We start from the raw sequence: 26239 nt of genomic DNA on the forward strand, positions 1-26239 counted from the left end.
AATCTTTACCCCCAGGCTCTTGATTTCAGTAGCCCTGGGATGGGGCCATGTAACATGTAACAAGCCCTGGGGATTGTCTGTCGTCTGAAGACCTCATTTTATTTTTGGGTTTTGGGGCCACACCCAGTGATGTTCAGGGGCTACTCCTGGCTGTGTTAAAAGTCACTCCTGGTGATGGGTGTTTGGGAAATCAGATGTGGCAGGGGATCTGTATGGCTGGCCACATAGAAGGCAAGCACCTTATCCCCTGTCATGTCTCTCTGAGCTCAATTTTAACAACTGCTGGAGTATGAGAGATCTCTGTTTGTCTGTGACTAGCTCAGCCTCAAGTGTGTGGTGGTTCGCTATGGAGGAGTCACGTTCTTCCAAGCTCAGGCTTCCTTTGGGGCCATTCAGGATTACCTTGCAGTCTGGGCTTTATTTCTGTATTCCACGGTTAGGGGAGTGGAAATACTCAAGTTTGTAGTATCAACTCAACCAAAGCGATTGCTCTAGCTTTTCAGAGACAAAGTTTGAGTAAATACATTTAATATAACAATAATACAACAATAGCAGTAATTACATATATAAAGTCTGTAGTTCCCTGCCCCACCCTCCTATAATATTTTGCATAGCTCTGTTTGCTCTTGACACCTCAGAATGGAGATACCAGGAACTACAGTTGACCTGGCAGAGATGAGTCGTCTTAGGGAGAGCTGGAAGAGAGCACTGCATGGGGGGGGGGGGGGGGAGAAGGGCTGACATGAAGTCCTATTCTGGGTCAGGATGGGGAAGGACCAGAGGCAGGTCTGAAGGCAAGCAAGGTGGGCCACTGGTTCCTGCAAAAGGCCTGTGGCTGGGGAGAGAGAGGGTGGCAGTGGGGGAACACGCAGGCACTCAGGCCTTCTCCTGGAAGCCTTGGGGAGAAATCACTGCTTTTGCAGTCCTCTGAAGGTCCCACTGCCATCTCAGTCCCAAGTGTGCTGAGAGGGGCTGAAGCCAAGTTCTGGATCTTTTCTAGAAGCCAGGAGATAAAGAGGGGGATGGGAGAAGGGAGCAGGTGATTTCCCAGCAGTTGGAGGAAGGCAGACACATGGTGCAGGGAAGGGGTGCTGGATGCTGTGGAAAGGGTACTAACTCACCCAGCTCACAGAGGTGTGGTGGGGTCACTCAGGGCTCGGGCATGGCTCTGAGAGAAGAGAAATGAGTGAATTTAAAGGATACAAAACAAACTTCCTTACTTCTCTCTCTCTCCCAAGCTTGTCATTTCACCTTTGTCTCCCCAAAGTGCCTGGTTTGCCAATTTAATCCAGACTAGGCTAGTGACATCCTTTCCTTTCCCAATCCTACACCCTTCCTCCATTCACAGTGAGCTCAGTCAAGATTCGTTTTCACCTGTAGTTCATCTGGGGGGTCAAAGCCTTCAATCCCTCATAAATCCAAAGAGCCTGCCCAGAAGTTGGTCAAAGATCGTGTCATTCCCAGCCCTGCTGAAGGAACTTACCTGTCTGGAGAAACCTAAGATCCCTCCACTGGCCAGGGTGGGAGTGCTGCTCCCAGGATGGGGGTTTTGCAGGCTGGGGCTGTATCTTGGTCCTGGGGACCCGTCTCCAGAAGAGTCAAGTGTTTCTGGTGCTGAAGGGGAAGCTAGAGTGAGAGAGGGCACAGACCTGCTAGATTACCTTATACAACCAAGCTGCTCCAATAGGGAAGAAAAGTTCCATAGCAATAGGAAGCTGAGTCATCATAGCAATATAGTCACAAGAGAAACCCCCTATCAAGAGGCAGGTAATTTTGTCAGCAGCATCATTAGAGCAACCAGGGAAGAAGCAGACCGGAAACTATAAGGGTTGCTGTGGTGAACCCGGAGGGTACAACAGGAAGCTGAGGCAGTTTCCATAGAAACCCAAGGAGAGCTAGAGAGAGGTAGAGGAAGTGCCTCTTAGCAACAGGCTGCTGTAAGCATTGTCCTAGCAACCAGATGGAAGGCTCTTTTAGCGATGGGAAGCTGTACAGTTGTCATGGTAACTGTCTGGAAAAAGGAATTGCTCAGCCGCAAGCAGCTTGAATATCACCATCAAGACCCACTTGCGGGGAGCCACTCCTGGGAGAGGTGCCTCACCCAGGGCAATTTGCTTGACGTCCAGATCCCAGGCCTCCTCCTCGACGCGGGCGGGCAGGGAGCAGGCTCCCGGTGAGAGGCCGGGAAGGGAGGGGCCGGCATGCTCAAAGGATGACACCGCCACCGAGGCCCGGGTTCTGGCGGCTGCAGAGAGGGGGGTTGGGGGTAGGGTGCTGGTGTGGACAAACCCTCCTGAATTCCAGATATGACCCTCAGTTCATTCTCAAGGGGCATCCCAGTCAGTTCCCTGGTTTCTGGGAAGACACGACAGGTCCGCACTTTTTATCAGGCTTCCCTGTGCCATCTTTCTTAAGGTCTTGACTTCCAGGGGGGCCACCCCCCAGCATTCTGACCCTCACCTCTTCCAGTGAGCAGGGCACTCAGTGTCCGTTCCCCAAGAGCCTTAATATCCAGGAAGGGCTTATTCCCAATGCCCATGGAGACCATCTGCTGTACTCGGAGCTCTGGGGAATAGAAACCCAGTTGATTCCCCTTTGCCTCTCCTCTACTCTGGACCTGACACCATAGTTAACTCTTCTATTCTTTCCCAACTCTCATTCCCCCCATACTCTTCTTTCCTCTTTCTGTTGCCATCATAGCACAGATGAGGACCGTGGTCCTTGCCTTCCTTCTTATATCTTTCACTGGTTGTAGAATTGGTGTTGAAATATATGCTTAAAACTCAACAACCAAGAACTTTGCAAAGCACGATTCTTTAAATTAAAATACAAAATAAAATAAAACTACTCTGAGGCTAAAGCAGTAATATAGTGAGTAGAGCACTTGGCTTGCATGCAGATGGCCTGGTTTGATCTCTAAGTTTGATACCTGGAGTGATCCCAGAGTATAGCTGGGTATGACCCCCAAATCAAATCAACCAAACCAAAGAAAGCATCCTCCCCATCTGGCATTCCCAACTTCTCTGTTTAACCTCACCTTCCCTTTATCTTAGGCACTAGGAAAAATTCATGTTTCTGTGGGGTGGAGAATGGCCATACTTGGCAATGCTAAGGGTACTGGTGGTGTTTGGGAACCATGAGGGAAGGGGATCAAGTGTCCCTGAATGTATACCATGCACACTAGCTCTTTGTACTATCGCCACAATTCCCCAAATTCACATTTTGAATCTCCCTCCCTCCCTCCCTCCCTCCCTCCCTCCCTCCCTCCCTCCCTCCCTCCTTCCTTCCTTCCTTCCTTCCTTCCTTCCTTCCTTCCTTCCTTCCTTCCTTCCTTCCTTCCTTCCTATCTCTTCTATTTATCTCTATACACCTTACTTAATTCCTCATTGCTCAAGATGAGGTAATGTTTTGCAGATGAGTGAAATGAGGTTTTAAATTTTTTTCAGCCACACCCAAAAATGCTCTGGGGTATTCCTGGCTCTGTGCTGGGGAATTAGTTCTGGCTGTGCTTGGAGGACCATATGGGATGTTGGGGCTAGAACTTGGGTCAACTATGAGCAAAGCAAACACCCTATCTGCTGTTCAATCTCTCTAGCATTAGGTTCAAGGAATTTTTTTTTTTTTTTTTTTTTTTTGTGGTTTTTGGGTCACACCCGGCAGTGCTCAGGGGTTACTCCTGGCTCCATGCTCAGAAATTGCTCCTGGCAGGCACGGGGGACCATATGGGACGCTGGGATTCAAACCGATAATCTTCTGCATGAAAGGCAAACGCCTTACCTCCATGCTATCTCTCCGGCCCCGGGTTCAAGGAATTTAAAATAAAGTAAAACACGAAGATAAAAAGGAAACACTCCTTTTCCCCAACAAAAGCAATAAAATAATGCCATGCATAACCACATAGCATTAAGTTCCTGACCCTAATGTATTCAGTACTTATTCTGCTCTCCTTTGTTTTCCTGACATTTGTTAGCCCCATCCCAATTTATTTTTATTTTATTGGTTTTTGGGCCACACCTGGCAGTGCTCAGGGGTAACTCCCAGCTCTTTGGGGGACCATTGAAGATACTGGAGATTGAACCAGGATTGGCTGCATGCAAGGTAGATGCCCTACTTTTACTGTTGTTCCAGCCTACATTTGACAACTTTCTTACTCCTTTGGGTGACTCTTAATTTCTTTTGCTGCACACTGGTCAGATCTTATTATTTTTTCCAGACTTTACTATTTTATATTTTGGTTTTGGCGCCACATCTGGCAATGCTCAGGGGTTGCTCCTGGCTCTGCCTTCAGAAATCATTCTTGAGAGGTTCAGGGGAGGGCCCGGAGAGATAGCACAGCGGCGTTTGCCTTGCAAGCAGCCGATCCAGGACCAAAGGTGGTTGGTTCGAATCCCGGTGTCCCATATGGTCCCCCGTGCCTGCCAGGAGCTATTTCTGAGCAGACAGCCAGGAGTAACCACTGAGGAACGCCGGGTGTGGCCCAAAAACAAAAACAAAAACAAAAAAGAGAGGTTCAGGGGATCATATGGGATGCTGAGGATCGAATGCAGGTCCACCCTGGGTTGGCTGCGTGTAAGGCTAATGCTCTATCACTGTGCTACCACTCTAGTCCCAACCTTACTATTATTATTTTTTTTTGGTTTTTGGGTCACACCTGGCAGCGCTCAGGGGTTATTCCTGGCTCTATGCTTAGAAATCGCCCCTAGCAAGCACAGGGGACTATATGGGATGCCGGGATTTGAATCACCATCCTTCTGCATGAAAGGCATAAGTCTTATCTCCATGCTATCTCTCTGGCTGTCCCAACCTTATTTTTTAATTAGAAAAACCACTTTTTGGTTTTTAGTGGTAGTCAGGGACTACTTATGTCTCTGCTTAGGAATCACTATTGGTAGGACTTGGTGATGCTGGGGGGGGGGGATCACTGTAAGCAAGGCAAATGCCCTAATCACTCTCTCTGGCCCATTCTTTGTTCTGTTCCCTGCCTGTTTTCTCAAGCACTGTCCCATACTCTCCAGTTAATCTTGTTTATCTTTTTTTTTTTTTTTGAGCTATACTGGGGATTTAACTCAGGGCCCTCACCTCCATCCCCATCCCTCTCCTACAGGAACCTTTGCCCTAAGCAACCCTTCCCTATCCCTCCTCTGCAGGTACCCTTGTTGTGGGCTGCCTGTCTCCATAGCAGCTGGGCAATAGAGCTGGTCCACTTGAGTTTGATCTCTGGTGAGGTTGCCTGCAGAGTGTATGCCTCTCGTGCACGCCGGCGCCGAAACCACAGTTCAAAGCAGAGCCCGCTGTCCCCGATATTTTCTGTGAGCCCCATGTCAGCAGTCTGAGAAAGAGCGGAGGAGAGTGGGTCCTGGCTAGACGGTGCCACATGGAGAAGCACTACACTTAGCTTGGCATCTGGTAGATGTTCAGTAAATGTTTACTCAACACCTACCATGTGCCAAGTGCTCTACATTTAGTCTTCATAACAACCATAATTTACACAACGGGGAAGCCCAGAGATGTGCAGCAACTTTCTCACAGCTTAGCATAGTTTTTTAAAGAGAATTTGAACCCACAGCCATTTCATTCCAAATATAGGCTTTGCTCTCTGCCCTGTATTCCCCTGAAGACCGGGGATTGGTGGAGGGTCAGGGGTCAGGGACAGTCTCGAAACTTCCCCAGAATCAGGCCACACTGCCAACTCTTAGACCCATTAGTGCAGTGGCAGTTTCTCCATCAACCAAGCCCTCTTTCTTGAGGTTGACAGTCTTTTCTGATCCCCTCCAGAACCACCCTTAACTCAAAAAGCATTTGCTAGTCATGGTAAAGACCCTTCTCTATTATGTCTCCTAAGACTTCTATGGGGACAACCAAGAAAACTGGAGAAATGAAAGTCAGGAACTTCCTTCAGTCAGCCTCACATCATCTTCTGAGGGTCCATTTACAAACCAAAGCTTGTTCTAGAGGAGGACTATGCTGCTCCTGTATCACAGAGGCTTTCTCCCTTTCCCAGTGTTGCTTCCCCCTTCTCCACCTACCTTGAAGGCCTGCTTGTAAACAAAGATCTCTGATCCTCCCTCAGAGCCCTTGAGCTTGCTGAAGAGGAGAAGATGCTCAAAGAGAAAGACATGGCGTAGGCACTTTTTTCTGCCACAAATGACTGTGAAGGGGTCTCGATGTAGGAGCTGGCCCTGCTCCTTCAGATCTGTCTGGGGAGGGGGAAAAGAAAAGCCATTGGCTAGAGTTCTTGGATCCCCTTTTATGTAGGGTAAGTAACCCTGGGATTTAAAGGTCAAGGAGGTACATGCATTGATTTTTAGATCCAGGAAACCAAGGAGATACACTCTCCACTTAGAATCCACTCATGAGCCGCCATCACCACCCATCTGGCCTAGCAATGCAGTTAGGAAGGTATTGCACAGTGGGTTTCTTTTTTTTTAGTTTTTTTTTTTTTGGGGGGGGGGCACATCCGTTTGATGCTCAGGTATTACTCCTGGCTAAGCGCTCAGAAATCGCCCCTGGCTTGGAGGGACCATATGGGACACCGGGGGATCGAACTGCGGTCCATTCCTTGGCTAGTGCTTGCAAGGCAGACACCTTACCTCTAGCGCCACCTCATCAGCCCTGCACAGTGGGTTTCTGAGCTGCCTCTGGGGAAAACTGCACATTGATTTTTGTTTTTGTTTTTTTTTGGGGGGGCCACACCTGGTGTCGCTCAGGGGTTACTCCTGGCTATGAGCTCAGAAATCGCTCCTGGCTTGGGGGACCACATGGGATGCCGGGGATCGAACCAAAGTCCGTCCTGGATAAGCAGTGTGAAAGGCAAATGCCCTACCACTGCACTATTGCTCTGGCTCCAAAGTCTGCACATTGGGAATTAAAGGAAGAGACTTAGTATAGCCTTGAAGTAGGGGAGAAATCTCACCCAGAGAGGGAATGAGGAATAAGAATAAGGAAGTGCTAGGAGATGAGATGCAGGAGACACTTTTGGAATGTGAACAAAGAAATATAAACATCCAGGACAGGAAAGTATTAGTCTTCACAGGAGCATGGACAGAGTGGCAAGGCACAACTGCTTTGCTAACAGATGGAAAAAGAATTGAAATGTAGTGATTTCACAAGACCATCCAGCTGGTTAAACATCAGAACCCAAGGCCTTCTGACCTTGTGCCCACATTGCCTCTAAGGCAAAAGGGCTAGCTAGGCCCTCTGAGCTGGGTGACTGGAGCCAAGGCCTCACCTCACACCCACGCACAGCCTCCACAGCCAACAGGTCTCTGCCACGGGTCTCCTGTTCCCGGAGTAGCTGCATGGCAGCTCCAAGGGCCTGCCGCTCAGAATTCAGCTCAGGTCCAACTTCCCTTAGGAGCTCCTCGAGGAGTCGACCATACCGGGCCAGCTGCTCTAGAGGCTGCTGTAGTGCCCGGGGCAGGTGAGGGCTGCCCTCCAGGTTACCCTGGAGGAGAGAGATGGGGCTGAGGGGAGAATCTGGTGGGGACCTGGCATTCTGCAGGTAAGATGGACAGGTAAGAGAGGTCTTTAAGGCTTGGGAGTTGGAAGCAGGCCAGAAATTCCTGAAGGTAAGGTGAAATCTCCCTACTACCAGAAACGAGGAGGGGACCTGTAGGAGTGTCTATTAAGGTTGGTCAGGAACAGACCAGGAGGTTCTTCATGATTCTTCATGGCTAATTTAGCATTCAAAGTCATCTTTTTCACAAGAGATAAATAAGATTGCTTGGCAGGCCCTTAGCAATTGGGACAGAATGTTGATCAGTAACATTCTGGGCACATGCATGTAAGTTTTTCTCCAAGAATTCAGGTTTGGGGCCTTAGGTTTTCCTGGCATCAGCCATGCTCCTATGGGTTAGGGGAAAGTTACCTTGGTTGGGGGCCCAAGTGCAGCCAGACCATTTTCCAGTTTGTGCCGGTGCTTTACATACTGGGCGTAAAGACTGAACTGGTCCCCCTGCATCCATGGAAGAGGAGAGTCACACGGTGAGCTCACAGCTCAGCCTCCCTTCTCCCTCCCATCATCGGGATGGATCTAGGGATGCCTGACACAGTACTCCCCCCCATTCCATGGTTTTGGGGGCCATGAAGGCCAGAAGCACTAGAGAGGGAACAGCTGAGGACAACCGGTGCTGAGGGGGCTATACAGAACTGTCTCCAGATATCAGGTTCCCAATTTGGTGACCTATTGCCTCCTTTTCAGCTTTCCTGGAACTTTATCTCCTTAAGGGAAGCAACAGCAAACGCTCCCACCCCGCTGTGGCTGGTTCCCTGGGAGGGACCAGGAGCCTCAGGACCACACATTCAAATGGGGCCCGAATGGATGTGTCGTTGTGTAGACAGAGAGGGCTTCGGGGGGTGGTAAGGCTGGACACTGAGCAAGGCTCACTCACGTGGCGCAGGAAACACGCTCCGATGCGCAGTGGGTGGGTAGCACAACCCTGAAGCTCCTTCAGAAAGTGTGTCCGATGGAAGCTGCGGAGCTTCTCCCGGGCATTTAGGGCGGCAGCCCACGTGCCCCGCAGTTCTGGGGTCAGCTCTGGCCCAGGGGTTGGCACTGGCTCGTTTAAGGTGGCCACGTAGTCCTGTTCACAGGCAATCAGCTCGGACACCAGACGCTGCTGGGCACTGTGGGTACCATGGGGGGGGGGAGGCAGGAGATTGGGGTCTGCCAGGAGTCCCCCACCCCATTCCCCTGCATCCAGGCAGTGCTGCCTTTTATTTTAAATTTCTTTTTATTTTTGGATCACACCCAGCGGCGCTCAGAGGCTACTCCTGGCAGGCTCGGGGGACCATATGGGATGCCGGGAATCAAACCCAGGTCGGTCGAGTACAAGGCAAATGCCCTACCGCTGTGCTGTGATATTGTTTATTGTTCCTGCTGCCTTCTTTTTTTTTGGTTTTTGGGTTTTGAGTCATGCCCAGCAGTGCTCAGGGGTTACTCCTGACTCTAAGCTCAGATATCGCTCCTGGCAGGCTTTGGGACCATATGGGATGCTGGGATTCGAACCACCGTCCTTCCGCATGCAAGGCAAACACCCTACTTCCATACTATCTCTCTTCCCCCTCACCACCCTTTAAAATTTTTTTTTTTATTTTTGGGTCACACCTCGAGGTGCTCAGTGGTCACTCCTGGTTCTGCACTGAGAAATAGCTCCTTGCTGCCTTCTTTTCTAAGTGAGTGCCTGGGGCTGCTTCTTGGCCATCAACGGGTCTGGACTCTTACCTGATGCTCCGCTTGCGCTCCATCCGGGGGGTGCCCACTCCCCAGGGCCCGTCGGCCCGGCCCAGCAGTACGTGCTCCCGGGGTGAGCAGGTCCTGTCCACTACCTCCGTGCTCGTAACCTCCAGCCCTCGGATCAGCACAGTCCTGGGAGGTCGACCCTCGCACTCGGGGCCTAGCTGGTGGCTGTTCTCCTCACAGTCCTCCCCGCAGGGGGCCAGGGAGCTGTGGGAGGGGGCTGCCCGTGGCCCAGGGCTGCCGGGGAGGAGCAGGGAGCTGAGACTGGGCGTGGGGCTATGAGGACCCCGGGAGGCGCCACTGCTGGAGCTGTCTGTTCGCCTTCGCCGGTGGCCCCTGGGACTCGAGTCCTCGCCCAACTGTTGCTGAATCTTCCTCTCCAGCTCCTGGCAACGGGCTCGGCAGTGCCCCCACTCGCGCAGGGCCGCGGGGCTGCCCAAGTCCAGGGCCAGGGCCCGCATCTCCTGGAAGGTACCGGCGCTGGGCTCTGGGGCCCTACGTAAGGCCAGGGCGGCCAGCACAGCCTCCCTGCCTGGCCCTGCACCTGCGAGCCGCGCTGAACCTTCGTCGACCCATTCGTGTGCCTATAAGGACCAGAAGGGTTGGAAATCAGGAGTGAGGGCCTGAGATACGCCCTGTTCTCTTAACCTATTGAAGAGTGCATGCCACTCTTCCCAGTGGCCCCAGAATACCTCTGTGTACTCACCAGAATCACTGCCAGAAAACCAAACAAAACAGAACCCAAAACAGCCAGACTAATAGCTCAGTAGGTAGTGTGTAGCCTTTGATGAATCCAATCCAAGTTCAATTCTCAGCACTCTATATGGTGCCCCGAGCCTTTAGTCCTGAGTGCAAAGCCCAAAAACCAAAACAAAAAACAACGAAAGTTGGGCTGGAGCGGTGTAGGGCATTTGCCTTGCACTAGGCTGACCCAGGATGGACCGCGGTTCTATCCCCAAGACCCATATGGTCCCTCAAGCCTGGAGTGATTTCTGAGTGCATAGCCAGAAGTAATCCCAAATGTCAATGGGTGTGGCCTAAAAACCAAAACAACAACAACAACAAAAAACAACAAAAGTAAAAAACAGAAGCACTATCATGCCATGCCATGCTGAGTGGGCAGAGAAAGTAGAAAGAACAAATTAGTGACAAGTTCTGGACTTGTGGCACCTCATTATTACTTTTATAATTCTCATGGCTGCCTTTCTGGATGTCCAAAGAGACCAACTCAAGTTTAACACCTTGCCAGGGTTAGGTTATTCCACAGATGAGTGGCAGAGCCTACAGTTGTGACTTGGCCAGAGAGATAGCACAGCGGTAGGTATTTGCCTTGCAATCAGCCAACCCCGGACTAACGGTGGTTGAATCCTGGCATCCCATATGGTCCCCTGTGCCTGCCAGGAGCGATTTCAGAGCACAGAGCCAGGAGTAACCCCTGAGCTCTGCTGCTGGGTGTGAACAAAACAAAACAAAACAAAACAAAACCCGAAAAACAAACAAACATATAAAAACCCCAAGAGTTGTGACTTAAGGCTCCAGAGGCTCTGCTTTAAGCAACTTCTTGGTGGGCTTTAAGCAAGAAGGGTTTAAGGGGCTATACACACAAACCTGCTGGAAGAAGCGCTGCAGCCTCAGTGCCCGATGGAGGCCACTCTCAGCCTGCTCCAAACGCTGTTCAAAGACATCCAGAACCTTCTGGGAAGTGGCATCCTCTTCCAATGCTAAGGCCTCCTGGGCCTGGGCCAGGCGATCCTGGAGAGGGGAGGTCAAGATCATACGTGGTTCCTCAGACCCAGTCAGTCTCTCCCAGCCAACTTCCCCTTCTCACCTGAACCTCTGCACTGAAAGCCCGGAAACGCAGTTCAGTTTCCTGAAGGGCAGACAAGGAGTCCCCGGGAGCCATGAAGCTTGCCAGCTGTTCTTCCCCCGGGCCTGAGAGCCACTGCAGCACCTAGGCAGATGGTGTGGGGATAGGATGAGGGCAGGGCCATGAGGGAGAAGAGCAACCATGGAAAGGGAAAGGTAAGTTAAATAAGCTCTTAGCAGAGAGCCCAATGCAGAAAATGGTGAGTGTAAGTTTTCATCTCATCTGTCAGTGGCTGTTAATGACAGTAGTTTCCAACAGGTAGAGAGAGACAGTAAAAGATGTTTTGTGAAGATCTGGAGGAAAGAGAAGCCAGGTTGATGAGAAAGCACTTGAAAGAGATTGGTTAGGGTCAGAGCTTCACTGGTGGGGAAATGGATGAAACTGATAAAAGCCCAGGATGGGAAGAAAGAACTGAGATGAGGAAGAAATCATGTTTATGGAGCCCAGGAGTGATGTGTGCAAGTCTGTGCTCATGTGTGCATGTGTGTATGTTTCTGCATCTGCTGTCTGTTACAGGTCTCTTGGGACTCTCATGTTGGCTCTGGAACAGTTTAAAAATAAAGGATGAGAGACTTTTCTTCCCTAAAGAGTGTTGGAAGGTAGAGTGAGATTGCCTGAAAAGAGGAAGCCTAAGAATGTCCCTCAGAGGCAGGGCCAATGAAAAGTGGCTCTCAGGAACTTTGCTGAATTTACTGACTCATCATCTTACACTCTAGAGAGAACTTAGGAACTTGGAGATGCTCCCAGACTTGTCCACATCTCATCCCCAGAGAGCTGAGCATTTTAGAAACCAAACATGGTACATTGCTAATGTTTTTGAAACTAGGGGTGAAAGGGTAGAATAGGTGAAGGGGACAGTGGGTAACAGGGAGCCTGTAGCAGGAGATGTCTCTGAGACAAGGGGTTGGGGAAGCCAATAGATAGAAATCATGGGAAACAGAGTATCTTTTTTTTTTTTTTGGTTTTTGGTTTTTGGACCACACCCAGCGGTGCTCAGGGGTTACTCCTGGCTGTCTGCTCAGAAATAGCTCCTGGCAGGCACGGGGGACCATATGGGACACCGGGATTCGAACCAACCACCTTAGGTCCTGGTTCGGCTGCTTGCAAGGCAAACACCACTGTGCTATCTCTCCGGGGCCCCGGGAAACAGAGTATCTTGCCCATTTTGACATTGACCCTGAGAGGAGCTTTCCCTGATGCTGTTCCCCATTCTGGGGGCTAGGGAAGGACAATCAGGTTTCAGAGGCCCATCTGCCCCTGCCCCTCACAGTAAGTGAAGAGTAAATTCCTTACAGGATAGAAAAACAGGTTCAGAGATCACGTTTGCATTGTTTATGCAAATTGTTGATCTTGGTTCCCCAGGCATTTTGTAGTGCCTGTTGCTCTCCTAAGGTAGAGGGAAGTGTTTCGGTCTGGGTCTGGAGGACAACATTGAAGGAGCTGAGGAGCATGGGTGGGATGTAGTGAAGAGCTGGTATCAACACAGTTGTTTTTTGTTTTGTTTTTGTGCTGTTGGGGATCAAACGCAGGTCCTTAAGTGTCGCACAGTTGGAATGGAAGTGGGAAGGTGGGAAGATGGACTGCTAGGTGAATTTAAATCTCACTCACTGAATAAGTTACCGATAAAATAGATAATGAAATGGCTGGGTGTCGGAGATGGCAGTAGATAAAAGGAAGAACCCAGTCAGGTCCAACCCTTTTCTCACTCCTTTTCCTATTGCCCCTTATACCCTTCTCTTGCTCTCATGCCCAGTCAGATTGCAGGATTTGGCAGGGGCTTGACCTGGCAGAAGGCAGGATGAGGTAAAGCTTATAGGGCCACACTGACAGTAGAATCAAGCAGGGATCTTATATTCAGAGCAAGTTGGAGACTGGAAAGGTGGGCAGGACAACATAGAACCATTAGGAGTACAATCTGGGAAAGGCCCAGGACATGATTTCAGACTAGGAAAACATGAACTGGCTAGAGAATGGCGCAGGGAGAAGACCAGGTCACCATGCACTGGAGGCGAGTGGATCTCAAGGAATGAGACAAGGAATTAATTCACGGGTCTGGAGCAGCACAGGATTGATGAGAACATCATACATCAGCAAAGGAGAGGCCTGGACATTTGGAGAGAGACCTGGACCCATCTACTTAACTGTATAATAAACTCTAACTTTTTTTTTGGTTTGTTTTTGGCAGTACTCTGGGCTTATTCCTGGCTCTATGTTTAAGGATCTTTCCAAGTAGGCTTGGAGGACCATATGGTGTGCTAGGGATTGAATCCAGATTGCTGCATGCAAGGCAAACCCTTTACACGCTGTACTATCATTCTGGCCCATAAACTCTAACTTTTTTTTTTTTTTTTGGTTTTTGGGCCACACCTGGTGATACTCAGGGGTCACTCTAGACTATGCATTCAGAAATTGCTCCTGGTTTGGGGATCGAAACAATTCTATCCTGGGTCAGCTATGTGCAAGGCAAATGCCTACCGCTGTGCCACTGCTCTGGCCTCAACTCTAACTTTTTTTTTTTGTTTGGTTTTTGATTCACACCTGACAGTGCTCAGGGGTTATTCCTGGCTCTACACTCAGAAATCGCTCCTGGTAGGTTAGGGGAACCATATGGGATGCCGGGACTTGAACCATTGTCCTTCTGCATGCAAGGCAAATGCCTTACCTACATGCTATCTCTCTGGCCCCCAACTCTAACTTCTTTTTTTGTTTTTTTTTTTGTTTTTGTTTTTTGGGCCACACCCAGCGGTGCTCAGGGGTTACTCCTAGCTGTCTGTTCAGAAATAGCTCCTGGCAGGCACGGGGGACCATATGGGACACCGGGATTTGAACCAACCACCTTTGGTCCTAGATCGGCTGCTTGCAAGGCAAACGCCACTGTGCTATCTCCCCGGGCCCAACTCTAACTTCCTTTTTTTTTTTTTTTTTTTTTGGTTTTTGGGCCACACCCGGTGATGCTCAGGGGTTACTCCTGGCTATGCGCTCAGAGTCGCTCCTGGCTTGGGGGACCATATGGGACGCCGGGGGATCGAACCTCGGTCCGTCTCCTAGGCTAGCGCAGGTAAGGCAGGCACCTTACCTCCAGCGCCACCGCACGGCCAACTCTAACTTCTTAACCTTCAGTTTTTATGCAATTATTTCATACAGTTCTTAAGAACCCACCAACACAAGATCATCCACTTTCATGCTAACAGCATCCTCTGGGGATGACACTTTATTTTACTTTACTTTTTTTTCTGGCCACAACCAGCAGTGGTTAGGGGCTACTCTAGGCTCTGTGCTCAGAGGTCCCACTTGGTGGTGCTCTGGGTGGACTGGAATGGATTGCATGCAAGGCAAGTACCTTACCTGCTATACTATCTCTTTCCTTTTTTTTTGGGAGGGGGGTCACACCTGGCAGTGCTCAGGGGTTACTTCTGGCTCTATGCTCAGAAATCGCTCCTGGCAGGCTTGGGGGACCATATGGGATGCCAGGATTTGAACCAATGACCTGCATGAAAGGCAAATGCCTTACCTCCATGTTATCTCTCTAGCCCCACTATACTATCTCTTTGGCTCGCCACCTGTTTTTGTTTATTTTGTTATGATTTGTTTTGGGGCTACACCTGGTAATGCCCAAGGGTTACTCCTGGTTCAACACTCAGGAATTATGCTTAATGGGGTCAGGGGACCACATGGGATGCCAGAGATTAAACTGTGGTTGACTGTGCAAGGCAAGTGCCCTACCTTCTGTACTGTCATGGCTCCCCCTACTTTTATGTTTGTATGTGTGTGTTTTCCCCCTGGGTGGTGGGTTTGAGCTACACCCATCTTTTTTTGTTTGTTTGTTTTGTGTTGGGCCACACCCGTTTGATGCTCAGGGGTTACTCCTGGCTATGTGCTCAGAAATCGCCCCTGGCTTGGGGGGACCATATGGGACGCCGGGGGATCGAACCATGGTCCATCCTACGCTAGCGCTTGCAAGGCAGACACCGTACCTCTAGCACCACCTTCCCAGTACACCCATCTTTTGACTCTACTCCAGCGTCACTAGTGGCAGTGCTCAGAGTTCCATATGTGGTAGCAGGGATCAGACTGTGGTTGTCTGTGTGCAAGAGGAGCACCATAACCCCCCTATACTATTTTTCTGGTCCCAACAAAGGGTCCTTGTTCAACTATAAACAGTGTGTGTGTGGCGGGGAGGGTGCTGGAGAGATGAACAGAGGGCAGTGTACTGAACCTGGGTTTAATCCTGGATACTCCATATGGCATCCTAAGATCTCCAGGAGAAATCCCTGAGCATGATCAAATGTGTACCCAAAACCAATATGTTAGGCAAGCATCCTACCTACTATACAATCTATACCTACTATACAATCTGGCCCCATTTCACGGTTTGGATCCTATAAGGCAAACTCTATACATCATCTGCCATTTATACTAGCACCTAGGCATGCTGAGGGTTATGAGAGGATAAAGAGAAGCATGTCCTGCCCAGCTAGGAAGGGCTAACTGCTGTTTCCTGCTTCTAACTAGTCCTTGGTGTGTCTAGTCCCCATGTCTACCCTGCCAAGGGCCCTCACACCTGCTGCTGTGAGTGTGAGCACAGTCTCAACAAACCAACAGACAAGAAAAGCATAAACACTAGAATGAAGGATGAGGCTAGGCCCCCTTGACTGGGCTGAAATTTTAACTGCCTGCTGAGCCTCAGACTAGCCTTGACCAACCCTGGCCTGGAAGTGAGGACAGAGGGAGGGTCACCGAGCCTCTAGTTCACAACACCTGAAGGGAAATCTTGGGTCAAATGATACACAGGGCTCCTACTCACTTGCTGGAGTCGACGCACACGCTGCTGCTGTTCCTGCTGCTGCACATGCAGGTTGGAGAGACGCACGAGCTGGTGAATGGCTTCATCCACCTCCTGATACAGTGTGGCTGGGCCTGGCCCTTCCAGCCTGGAGAAGGAGCAAGGTAGAATGAACTCAAGTCCTGTACAGGTCCCCAACAGCCCCCTCTCCATTTCTTGCCTTTTGTATGACTTTATTTTCCGGGGGAAGAGGGCAAACCCAGCAGTGCTCAGGGCTTACTCCTGGCTCTGCACTTGGGTATCACTCCTGGCAGTGCTCAAGGGACTATATGGACACAGGAGATCAAATCTGGGTGACAAGCACCCTACTCACTGTATTGCTCTAGCACCCCCAACCCATTTCACTTTGTGTACTCCACTTAGAGAAGTGAAACAGTACCCTGGATCAGCAGTGTATGCTGCTGGATATTTTTACCCTGACTCTTCCATTGACAGACTAATCCAGGCCAAAATGTTTGACCTTTACTTTTGTTTATCTGGTTTTGTTTTTGGGCCACACTCAGCAATGCTGAGGGGTTACTCCTGGCTCTGCACTCAGGAACTACTCCTGGCAGTGCTTGGGGGTCTATATGGAGTAACAGGGATTGAACCCGGTTTAGTTACATGCAAGGCAAATATCCTACCCTCTATACTAACTTTCTGGTCCCCAGTTTGACATTTTGGATCCTTCAAAGTTGACTCTCTACATCATTTGCCATTTAAACCAGCACTTAGGCAAGTGAAGGTTATAAGATGATAAAGAGAAGCATGTCCTACCCAACTAGGAAGGACTAACTGCTGGTTTCTGCTTCTAGTTAGGCCTTGGTTGTGCCCAGTCCCCATGTCACCCACCCAGGGCCCTCACACCTGCTGCTGTGAGTGGAGCGCAGCCTCATCAGGATGGCACCACCATCCCTCTGCAACTCTGTCAGCCGGGGATCTTCCAGCACCTTCTGCAATGGGTCACGTATTCTGACTGTCTCCTGGAGGCAGGGAGCAATTGACATTCAGGGTGCCATCAGAGTCCCGAGCCTGATCCTGCCTCATCCGAGGCCTCTGGTCCCTTCTCGTCTCTTACCTCTCTCTCCAGCTCTGCAGCTCCCTCTAGTTCCTCAATGGCTGTTTGCACAGAACCCAGCACACCACGGCACAGGCGGCACAGTCTTGCCACTTCCTGAGGACACACAGGGACAGAGTCCAGGGACTGGCTTTCAGAGCGAACCAGAGCCCTGTGGTAGAGCTGGGGCAGCACCTGAGACTTTTTCTGAGGGGTTTGGGACTATACCCAATTGTACTTAGGGCTTACTCCTGGCTCTGTGCTCAGAGATTATTCCTGAAGGGTTGGAGAACCACACTACACAGGGGTTGCTACAAGCAAATGGCTTAACTCCTAAACTATTGTCTGGCCTTCAACTCCTAAGACTTTGTTTTCTTTTGGGGCCACACCTGGCAATGCACAGGAGTTTTTACTTTGCACTTAGGAATTACTCCTGGCAGTGTTCAGGGGACCATATAGGGTGTTGGAGATTGAACCCAGGTCTGCTACATGCAAGGCAAGCACCCTCTTGTACTCTCTCTGTGGCCCCCAGAGTCAGTGATGGGATGGATTCCTAATTTTGTTGCTTATTAATTGTATGGCTCTGGAGAGGTCTAGAAACCTTCCTGAACCTCAGTTTTTTTCAGGGTAAGACAGTAGTATTATGTGAGGTGTGAAGAGATGATGCCAGGGAAACCCCTAGTATGGGCCAGGGCATTTTGGACAGCATAGAAAATGTCTTTTTTCCATTTGGCCTGCACTGGGTCTTTTATTTCTCAAACTCACGGCCCGTGGGCTGCAAACGGCCCTCCGTACAACATTTTGTGGCCCTGCCCTAGAGGAATCTTTTTTTGTTTTGTTTTGTTTCAGTTGTTTGGGTCACACCCCCCAATGTTCAAGGCTTACTACTGACTTTGCACTCAAGGATCACCCCGACTTTGCCTCCTGCGGCCCCCAGGTAAATTGAGTTTGAGACCCCTGCAACTACTCAGTGTTACATCCCATCTCCTATTCCTTATTTTAGAGACCACATGACTGCTCCTGTGTTCAGTTTCAGATTGTTTGCTTTCTCTCTCTTCTTTAAAGTATTTAATTTTATTTGTATTTGGAGCCACACTTGGTGATGCAATCAGAAATAATTCCTGGAGGGGCCCGAGTGATAACACAGTGAGTAGGACATTTGTCTTGCATGCGGCCAATCTGGGTTCGACCTTTGGCATCCCATATGGTCCCTTGAGCCTGCCGGGTGTAACTTCTGAGCACAGAGCCAGGAGTAACTCCGGGTGTGGCCAAAAAACAAAAAAGTTATTCCTGGTGGTGCTTGGGGGAACTCTATAGGATGCTGGGGGTTGAACCTGGGCAGACTGCTTGTCATGCAAATGCCCTCTGTTCTGTATTATCTCTCCAGCCACAGGTTTGTAGCTCTTTTCTTGAGTGTTCAGCATTATTAGTCACAGAACTCGAGACCATGGCACAATTGCTATACTTTGCAGGTGTGGAGTCTCAGGCTCCTGTGTAGATGCAGGAGCAGTTCGAGAAGTGCAATTCTAAAAGGGTACAATAACTTGTCCATAGTTGACTGGAGCCTGAGCTAGCCTGCCTGCCTTTCAGCTCTCTTCAGAGCCCTTGTGCTATTATCTCATGATCCTGTCCAGTTGTATCTGACTTATCTTCTCCCAATCCCTTGCCAAATCACATGTTCTTTCACATCATGTTAAGAATTTATTTGTTGGGGCTGGAGAGATAGCATGGAGGTAAGGTGTTTGTCTTTCATGTAGAAGGACAGTAGTTTGAATCCTGGCATCCCATATGGTCCCCTGTGCCTGCCAGGTGCGATTTCTGAGCATGGAGCCAGGAGTAACCCTGAAAGCTGCTGGGTGTGACCCAAAAACCAAAAAAAAAAAAAAAAAAAAAAAAAAGAATTGATTTGTTGTTGTTGCTGTGTGTTTGGGGTTATACCAGGTGGTGCCAGGGTTCAGAGGGCCTACATTGCCTTGAACCCAGCACTTACAGGCAAAGTAGGCACTCTAGTACCTGAGCCATCTTCCTGAATTTATTCACCACACTCCAAATCTCCCAACAACCTGTGGGATGTATGCATGCTTGCTTATGTACCTCTCGAACAGAAGAAAATCACTTTTCCTAATCCATGATTGTGTATCAGATCTGCCCTCACTCTTAAAATGTGTCCCAGGAGGGTCATTCCTGGGTTGGGTTGGGAAGAGATGCTTACCTGGTGTGTCTCTACCCAGTGACTGGGAGATGAGTCCCAGTGCCCTCCTAAGTTCCTCTGCAGCTCCTCTGGGTTAATCACTCTTTCCAGATCATTCTCTGATAGCAACTCAGCACCCTGGAGACATACAAGGAGGTTTCTGGGATGACCATTTAGAATTTGGAGGCCAACCAAGGGCTCCAGCTAGCTCCTTCTCCCTCTCTACTGCTGAGGAAGACTAGGTGACAGTGAGGAACTCAAACCTGAAGTTCAGGGAGTTCCTTGGGGGGGTCTTCTGAAGTGAGAAGCAGCAGTCGTTGAATTAGAGGAGGGTCTCCCACATCCTGAGGCAGAGAAAAAAACTCAGTTGTGGGTGACTGAGTGGTTGGGGATGGCACTGTGGAAGCATCAGGAACAGAAATATCACCTCAAAAGGTTGGTTACCTGGAGCTGACACAGGACAGAGATAAGAGCTGGAGGCAGTGGAGGTGCTTTGCGAAGGTCCAACAGGATGGACAGCCCCAATTTCTGTAGATCAGGCCTATGAAGGCAAGAAGAGCCAAGGTGTGTGTGTGTGTGTGTAGGCAGGAAGAGCCAAGGTATGTGTATATGTGTGTGTGTGTGTGTGTGTGTGTGTGTGTGTGTGTATTTAGGGCTACAGGATAAAGGAAAAAGGCAGCACAAAGTCTGGTTTTAGTGTTAATAGTCATCAGGGGAAGTCAGTTGGGAGAGAGGCAAAGAGGTCAAAGTCTGGAATGTATGTCTAAAAGTTATGACCCAGCATTCAGGAATCTGTATTCTCATGTCCTGTAAGTCACGGAATCAAGGTCTAGAATGTCAGAAATTGTACTATGGAAGGGCAGGAATTCAGCGTCAACTCAAACCAAGGTGTCTGAGAGGTTCTTGGTCTTCAACAAATACATGACTGGAAGGGTGATTTGATGCCATAAAACCCTAGTAGTGACTTAGATTATTTGTAAGGACATCAAAAGGAGCAGAGGGCAGAAAGTGAAGATCTGAGAGTTTAAGTGGCAGGTGTCCTAGAAGCTGGCTGTCCAGGGGACACTGCTGTCCAGGGGACCCATGGGGCCTATATTACCTGAGCAGTGAATGGAGGTAATGCAGCGTGGTGCTCAGCATATCTGGGGAGGGTGGGGGCTCCTCAGGGGATATCGGTGGAGTGATGGTCAGCAGGGCTCGTCCACTCTGGTCCACCCCGCCTGAGGACACAAAATGGCCAGGCTGTCCTGGCTGGGGGAGGCCATGGATAGCTCCCATCCCTCCCCATCACTTTTCTCATCCCACTCTTCTTCCTGCCATGGAGGTCCACTTACCTGTCAGTAGAAAGAATCCAGAAGCCATCATATCCCATGGGATATCAGGGTCATCAGAGACAGAGGCTGAAGGGGCCTCTTCTGGGATACTGTCCCTGTTTACTTCCTGCCCAGTCTCCTGGGGAGGTGCTGGGGAATCAGACAGAGGCTCCTCAGGCTCTGTGGGTCCTGTGCAGAGAAAGGCAGAGGTGTGGGCCTCAAGCAAAGTGGGTTTGGCTGCTCTGATCCCAGCTTCCCCCGACCACTCCTCTAGCCCTTTCCCTCACCCACTGGACTCTGCTCTCACCGGCCATGTACTCCAGGCTCAGTTCCTCCTGCTCTCTCTCTAGGCCCCTCTCTCCTTGAGGCCCACAGGGTTCTAGGGGCTGAGGTTCTTTGTCATCTGTGGGTCCCAACTTCTCCTTGGACTCTACTAACTCTGATTTCCTGGAATCTTTGGACTCCTCCTTCACAAGGCTGCCACTGGCAGGTCCCTGCTCGCTGGCTGAGGGCGGGCTGCAGGGAGATTCCGGGGGGCCTGTCTCAAGACAAGATTCCTTGTCTCCAGGGCTCAGTGGGACACTGTCACCTCCTCTTCCTGCTGCTCCTCTTCCTGCAGCCCGCTTCTTCCTTCTGTTTCCTTTGCCTGTCCGTCGAGGGGTGCCAGGTGGTCCTTCAGGTCCCTGGGCTGCCCCCCCAACCTCACTTGGCCTTAGGAAGCAGGATTCTGAGGCTTCCCCTAGTACTTCTGCAGAGACCTCAGCTACCTCTGGGACTGTAGCCTCAGGGAGAACCTCTGCCCCAAGGGGAGACCCAGGAGAGGTACCAGTGCTGCTGCCCTCGCCTGGAGGGCGGGCTCCATCCTGATCCCGAGGCCCCAGCCCCTTCTGGTTCACCAAGGCCCGGTGTCTCCGGTGGCGCCCCTTCCCTCCTGCACCCTTGCGGGTGGGCACTGTTCGGGTCCTGGAGAGGCCTGAGGAGCTCTCAGTGTCCAGGGGACTCCCCCTTACGGGCAGGGTCACTTCCAGTAGCTCCACATACTCTCCCTCGGGTCCTTCAGCAGGGGCATTGTGTCCATCCCCAGGGCTCCGCGTGCCCAGGGTCTCCTCAGCCAAGGGAGGGCTGGGAAGCCCTGGGGGTCCGGAGGGCAGTTCTGGGGGGAGTGTGCTTGGGCGATGTCCAACCATGAGGCCCCCTTTGTGCACAAATCGAGGGCAGACAAGCTCAGCCCAGGGCAGTCGCTGAATGCCTGAAGGTGCAGAGAGTAGACAGGTGCTGAGGCGACCTGTGGGCCTGTCCTTATTGATGCCCTGGAGCCACTCGGGTGTGAACAGGTAAGCACAGGCTTCATGGGGCACAGGCAACTCCTGCACCCGTCCACCCCCTGGGGCCAGGCACTTGATTGCTAGGCGGGGCGCCTGGGCTGCAGAGGGCACCACTTGTAGGTAGAAGTCTCCAGGGCGCAACAGCTGCCAGGGCAGGGCTGCAAGCTGCACCACCACCTGCTCGTGCAGGCAGAGCGGCCAACCTTCATGGAAGAAGAGGAAACCACTGTACTGGGCCTGGGGAGAGAGATGGGGGGTGAAGGTGATGCTTAGGTAGGCAGTTGGAATGGGATCACCCCAGGCAGGAAAGACTTGCCGCCCCATGGGTTTGGGTTGCTGAGAAGCAGAAGGGGGATATACTGGGATATGAAGGTGGCAGAGGAAAGGGTTGGGATAACTTAGATTTCTGGTGGTAGAAAGGGTAGAAAGTTTCTCTAAAAAGCTTGTTTCATGTGTGGGCTGGAAGAAGTGAGTCATTACAAAGACATGGTCAGCAGATGCCATTGTCTTGGGGGAGCCCAGCCTCTTAGGAGACCTTTATTTCTGTGGAGTACAGGGTCTTTGTTGAGTTAGGTCTCTGGAGAAATGGACATGTCAGGAATTGGATTTGGAGGATTGGTCAGGGTGTTTGGGAGTTTATATGAAGGGTGAGTTGAGGGTGAGGCAGATAGATGAGAGAGAGAGAGAGAGAGAGAGAGAGAGAGAGAGAGAGAGAGAGAGAGAGAGAGAGAGAGAGAGAGAGAGAAGTGTTCATGTGGAGGGAAAGGAGAATGGTGGGAGGTAATAGATCTTAGGGGAGGAAAACAGGTCACTCACACAGGCTTCCTGCTGGACCTTGGCAAGCAGGTGCTTAGCAGGCACCAAAAAGTCCAGCGTGTACCTCAGCGCATCCTCCCGATAGGTCCTCTCCACCACCTGGAACACCTGGCCCAGCAGGGTGGGCGCGGTGGCCTCGAAGGGTGGGTACAGTGCAGCGAGTGTGCTCTGCACACAGTCCTCCACTGGCTCTGGCTCCTGAAGGGACAAAAATAGGGTGCAGAGCCCTGGAGATCATGTCAGCGAGGCTCCGTGGGAGCAACCTGCTATGGGCACAGTGTGGCACACAGAGGGCACTCAGGAAAAGCAACTGAGTAGACTCCAGGTGTCTGAGCTGGGCCAGTGCAGAGGCCTTGCAGTGTCCTCCCTAAGCTCTGTGACCTAGGGGGAACAGAAGGGAGAGAGTCTGATCATGGCACAGGGCTTCCTCAGGACAGACTGCCAGGTCATCCAGCAGGGGAACTTCAGAGGTAAAGGGCTCTGGAAGGTGGTGAATGTGCAAGTCTCTTCTTACAGGACCTTCCTAGCTGAAGGCCTTCAGCTGAACAAGCTAATCCTTTTTGGCAGGATAGATTTGAGAGGGCCCCCTTCTCTACCAAAGTCATCCCCCACCCCCCAGAACATGTGGAACTGGGTTACAAAGCATTGGGTAGGGGAAGATGAAAAAAATAACAGTCACCAAAGGAACGTACAGAGAAGGGCAAAAGGAGGCCTGCATATAAGTGTTTGCAGACTCATAATTTCTGGGCCAGGCTCCATCAGGAGTCTCAGCAGACCCCATCTAGCTTTTAGCAGTCTCCCAGGGAGAATCAATGGGACACTTTCTCCATCCCTTCGCCAGAAAACCACCCTCAGGCTACAGCTTAACCAACAGATTTCCCTTTCAAGGTGGCTTTGAAGTTCCTTTTATCAGACATCTGGGCCTGCAAGCATGGAGCAGGGGCAGTCTGTGTACTGCCCTGTTTACCTAGTTCTCTCGCTGTTTACTCCCTGCCAAGTGTCCTATGGCCCCCTTAGCCCAAACTCCCTTCTTTTTTCAGCAGACAAAACTTGCATGTGTAACTTTGAGCCCCTCCAGCCCAAGGCGCCGGCCTGGCCTATCCCTGCGGCCTGAGAGGCCGCGGGCAGCCAGTCCAGAGTCGGCCCTTCAGTGCGTCAGCGCAGAGCCCGATCCCAAGGTGTGTGGGCGAGAAAACAGACCCCCCAGTGTTCCGGGGACCCGGCCAGAGCTGCGAGCGTGGGTGGGTGGGGGGCGCGGAGGGGTGCCGGCAGCCGAAAGGACCGTCTGCTGGAGGCCAGGAAAAGGGGGAGAGAGCTGGAGAGGCGAGGCAGCTGCAACCCATTAGGGGTGGTGAGCTCATGGCAGCAGCCGAGGCCCAGCCACAGGAAACGGCCGCGGCAGGCGGGAGGAGGGGTCTGGGCTGGGAGACCCGACTCCAGAGGAGAGCCCTGAGGTCTGAGTCAGCCCTCCCTGGCCGGGTTCCTCTTTCTTCTCGCTCCAGCCTCTCTTCCAGGGGGTTGGCTTTTTCCTCTGCAGAGGAGGCAAGTCCCGTGGGGCTTCTCCGCCCCCATCCCCGCACCAAAAGCTGCGCCTAGCAGGGCCTCCCTCTCCCCTTCCTCCACTCTGCAGCGAGTGTCCTGGCTGGGCTGGTCCCGCCGCGGTTCTGCAGCGTCTAGTTCTAGGATGCAAGTTCTGGGGTGCGATTGTCCCCTTGCAGTGCCCTCTGGCTGAGCCCCGGCTCCCTAGCATCCCACCCCTGCGCCCGATCTCCCAACTTGGCTCCCGCTCCTGCCGCAGCGGGGGTGCACTTCTCCCCTGCACCCTCCAAAAAACACCTCCCTTCTCTACTCCGGTGGCGTCACGCCCCCTGGTACTGTGGCCCCCTTTGGCCCAGCGGTATCCCGGTATCCCACTGCCGAAGCAGCCTTGCTTTGCTTTGCTTTGCTTTGCTTTGCTATGCTTTGCTTTGCAATGCGTTGCCTTTTCTCCGCGGGAATTTCCCTCCGTGGCCCGCCCTGGCCCTGTGGCCCTGGCCCCGGCCCAGACACGGCTGTGGCCAGCCGGTCCCCTTAGGGCCGGATGGGTGGGACCCGGCGCACCGGGCTGGGACTGGGGATGGAAAAGGGTGGCTCCAAGCAGGTCAGTTCTCATGACCCCGAAGCTCAGCCTCCTGGCTATTCTTGTCCCACCCTCGGTTGGGCAAGGGACCTGGGGACACCCAGTGGGGGGGGTCAGAGAAGACCCTCCCCAGGAGGGTGTGCAGGTCCGGCTGGAGCAAGGAGCGCAGGGGTGCGGAGTGCCTGGATCTGCGGGAGGACGGGAAGAAGGAGCGGGCAGGGCAGGACCGGGTAGTGGGGGGCAGAGTGGCCGAGAAGAGAAGGTGGGGGAGAGGAGCGTCGAGGCAGAGGGTCCGCGGGGGTCTCCGGGACTCACCATGGCTCGGCGGGGGCCGCGTCAGCCGCTGGAACTGGGCAGGCGGGCGGGACCCGCCGCCGCCTCCCTCCTGCCGCTCGCGCCGCGCCGGCTCCGGCTCCGGCTCCGGCTCGGGGGACAGCTCCAGCCGCGGTGGCCGCCTGGCCCAGCCCGCTCGGGCGTCCAGGCCGCGGGGCCTCGCCAGGGAGGGCTGAGACGGCCGCCCCGCCCCGCCCCGCCCCTCCCCGGCCCGGCCTCCCCGCCGGAGACCCCCCCCCCAGCCCCGGAGGTGGGGCGTGCGTGGCTTCCCGGGGCTCTCCACCCGGGACTGGGAACTCCTTCCTCCCCCCCAAGTCGAGTTTCCAGACTTGGTCTCACTCCAGCCACCCGTCTCGCCCGGCCCGGCCCGGCCCTGCCCGCAAGGGGTGTGGGGTGCGGCGGCTGAAAAACTAAAGGGGGGGATCCCTTTCAACCTCCAGGGGCGGCTGGTCTTCCCCCCTCACCCCCAACTTGCATCTCCATTCTCCTTGGGCGCGCGATCGTGGGCTCCTCTGTGCGGCCCCGAGAATTTGGGAAGTAGGGAGCAAGGGAAAGCTTAGATAGGGGTGGACACGAAGGATAAAGGAGCCCGGAGTGTGCATTTCGGGGTGTGCATGGACTGGGCGGGCGTTTTGCAGACTTTGCTTCCTCTCCTCGTCGCCCCCCTCACCCCCCCAATGCTCCTTTCTATGCCTGGACTGGACGCCGGGATGCGGGGCCTGGAGACCGGCCCTCTCTTCTTGCTTGCGGGCGTTGTAGACAAAGCAGGGTTCTTCTCCCAAGTTTGGAAAGTTCTGGTCTGCCCCTCCTCCAACGCTCTGGCTGGGAAGTGAGGGCCGGGTGTGGGTGTCCCAGCAGGCCCGGGAGAAGCTTAGCGGCAGCGGGGCTTGGGGTTGCACTGAGGTTCGGGGATGTGCACCCAAATGTGTGCGCAAAGAGGGTCCAAAGAGGGTCGCGAAGGGACAGGCCGCTGCAAGCGAGGATGTGACTTTGGGGGGAATGTCCATCCGGCGAGCGGCGGGTGCAGCCCCTGCCTTTGGGGGCAGCGAGGGGAGAGGATTTGGACAAAGGAGGGGAGGGCTCAGATGATGGGTTCTTCTCTTACTTTCTTGGAAACCTCATCTCCACCTTGGGCCCCTCCAAAGAACCTGGAGAAGG

At 52.3% G+C, this 26239-nt stretch overlaps 1 protein-coding gene across 5 annotated transcripts; it reads right to left on the minus strand.

The window, feature by feature from the left end:
- Positions 1-496: 496 nt before the first annotated feature.
- ARHGEF40 (Rho guanine nucleotide exchange factor 40) lies at positions 497-25175 on the minus strand. Of its 5 annotated transcripts, none has more exons than XM_049768588.1 (24): positions 25064-25175; positions 22630-22827; positions 21315-22050; positions 20510-20677; positions 20275-20395; positions 19620-19716; positions 19439-19519; positions 19197-19313; positions 17006-17101; positions 16795-16910; positions 15910-16036; positions 11067-11189; positions 10847-10990; positions 9224-9822; positions 8391-8625; positions 7868-7954; positions 7229-7444; positions 6027-6197; positions 5152-5329; positions 2461-2565; positions 2102-2245; positions 1484-1614; positions 1122-1168; positions 497-996 (listed from the first exon to the last, which is right to left on the minus strand). In XM_049768588.1, exons 1-23 carry the CDS (start codon positions 25064-25066, stop codon positions 1127-1129), a joined length of 4035 nt encoding a protein of 1344 aa, XP_049624545.1. In that variant the 5' UTR covers positions 25067-25175; the 3' UTR covers positions 497-996; positions 1122-1126. The 5 variants fall into 5 exon arrangements, with proteins under 5 accessions (XP_049624545.1, XP_049624542.1, XP_049624541.1 ...); XM_049768585.1 differs by having other exon boundaries at positions 497-835; positions 20796-22050; XM_049768584.1 differs by having other exon boundaries at positions 20796-22050.
- Between the last annotated feature and the right edge of the window lie 1064 nt (positions 25176-26239).

The sequence above is a fragment of the Suncus etruscus genome, chromosome 2 (genome assembly GCF_024139225.1).
Source record: "Suncus etruscus isolate mSunEtr1 chromosome 2, mSunEtr1.pri.cur, whole genome shotgun sequence".
Lineage (NCBI taxonomy): Eukaryota > Metazoa > Chordata > Mammalia > Eulipotyphla > Soricidae > Suncus > Suncus etruscus.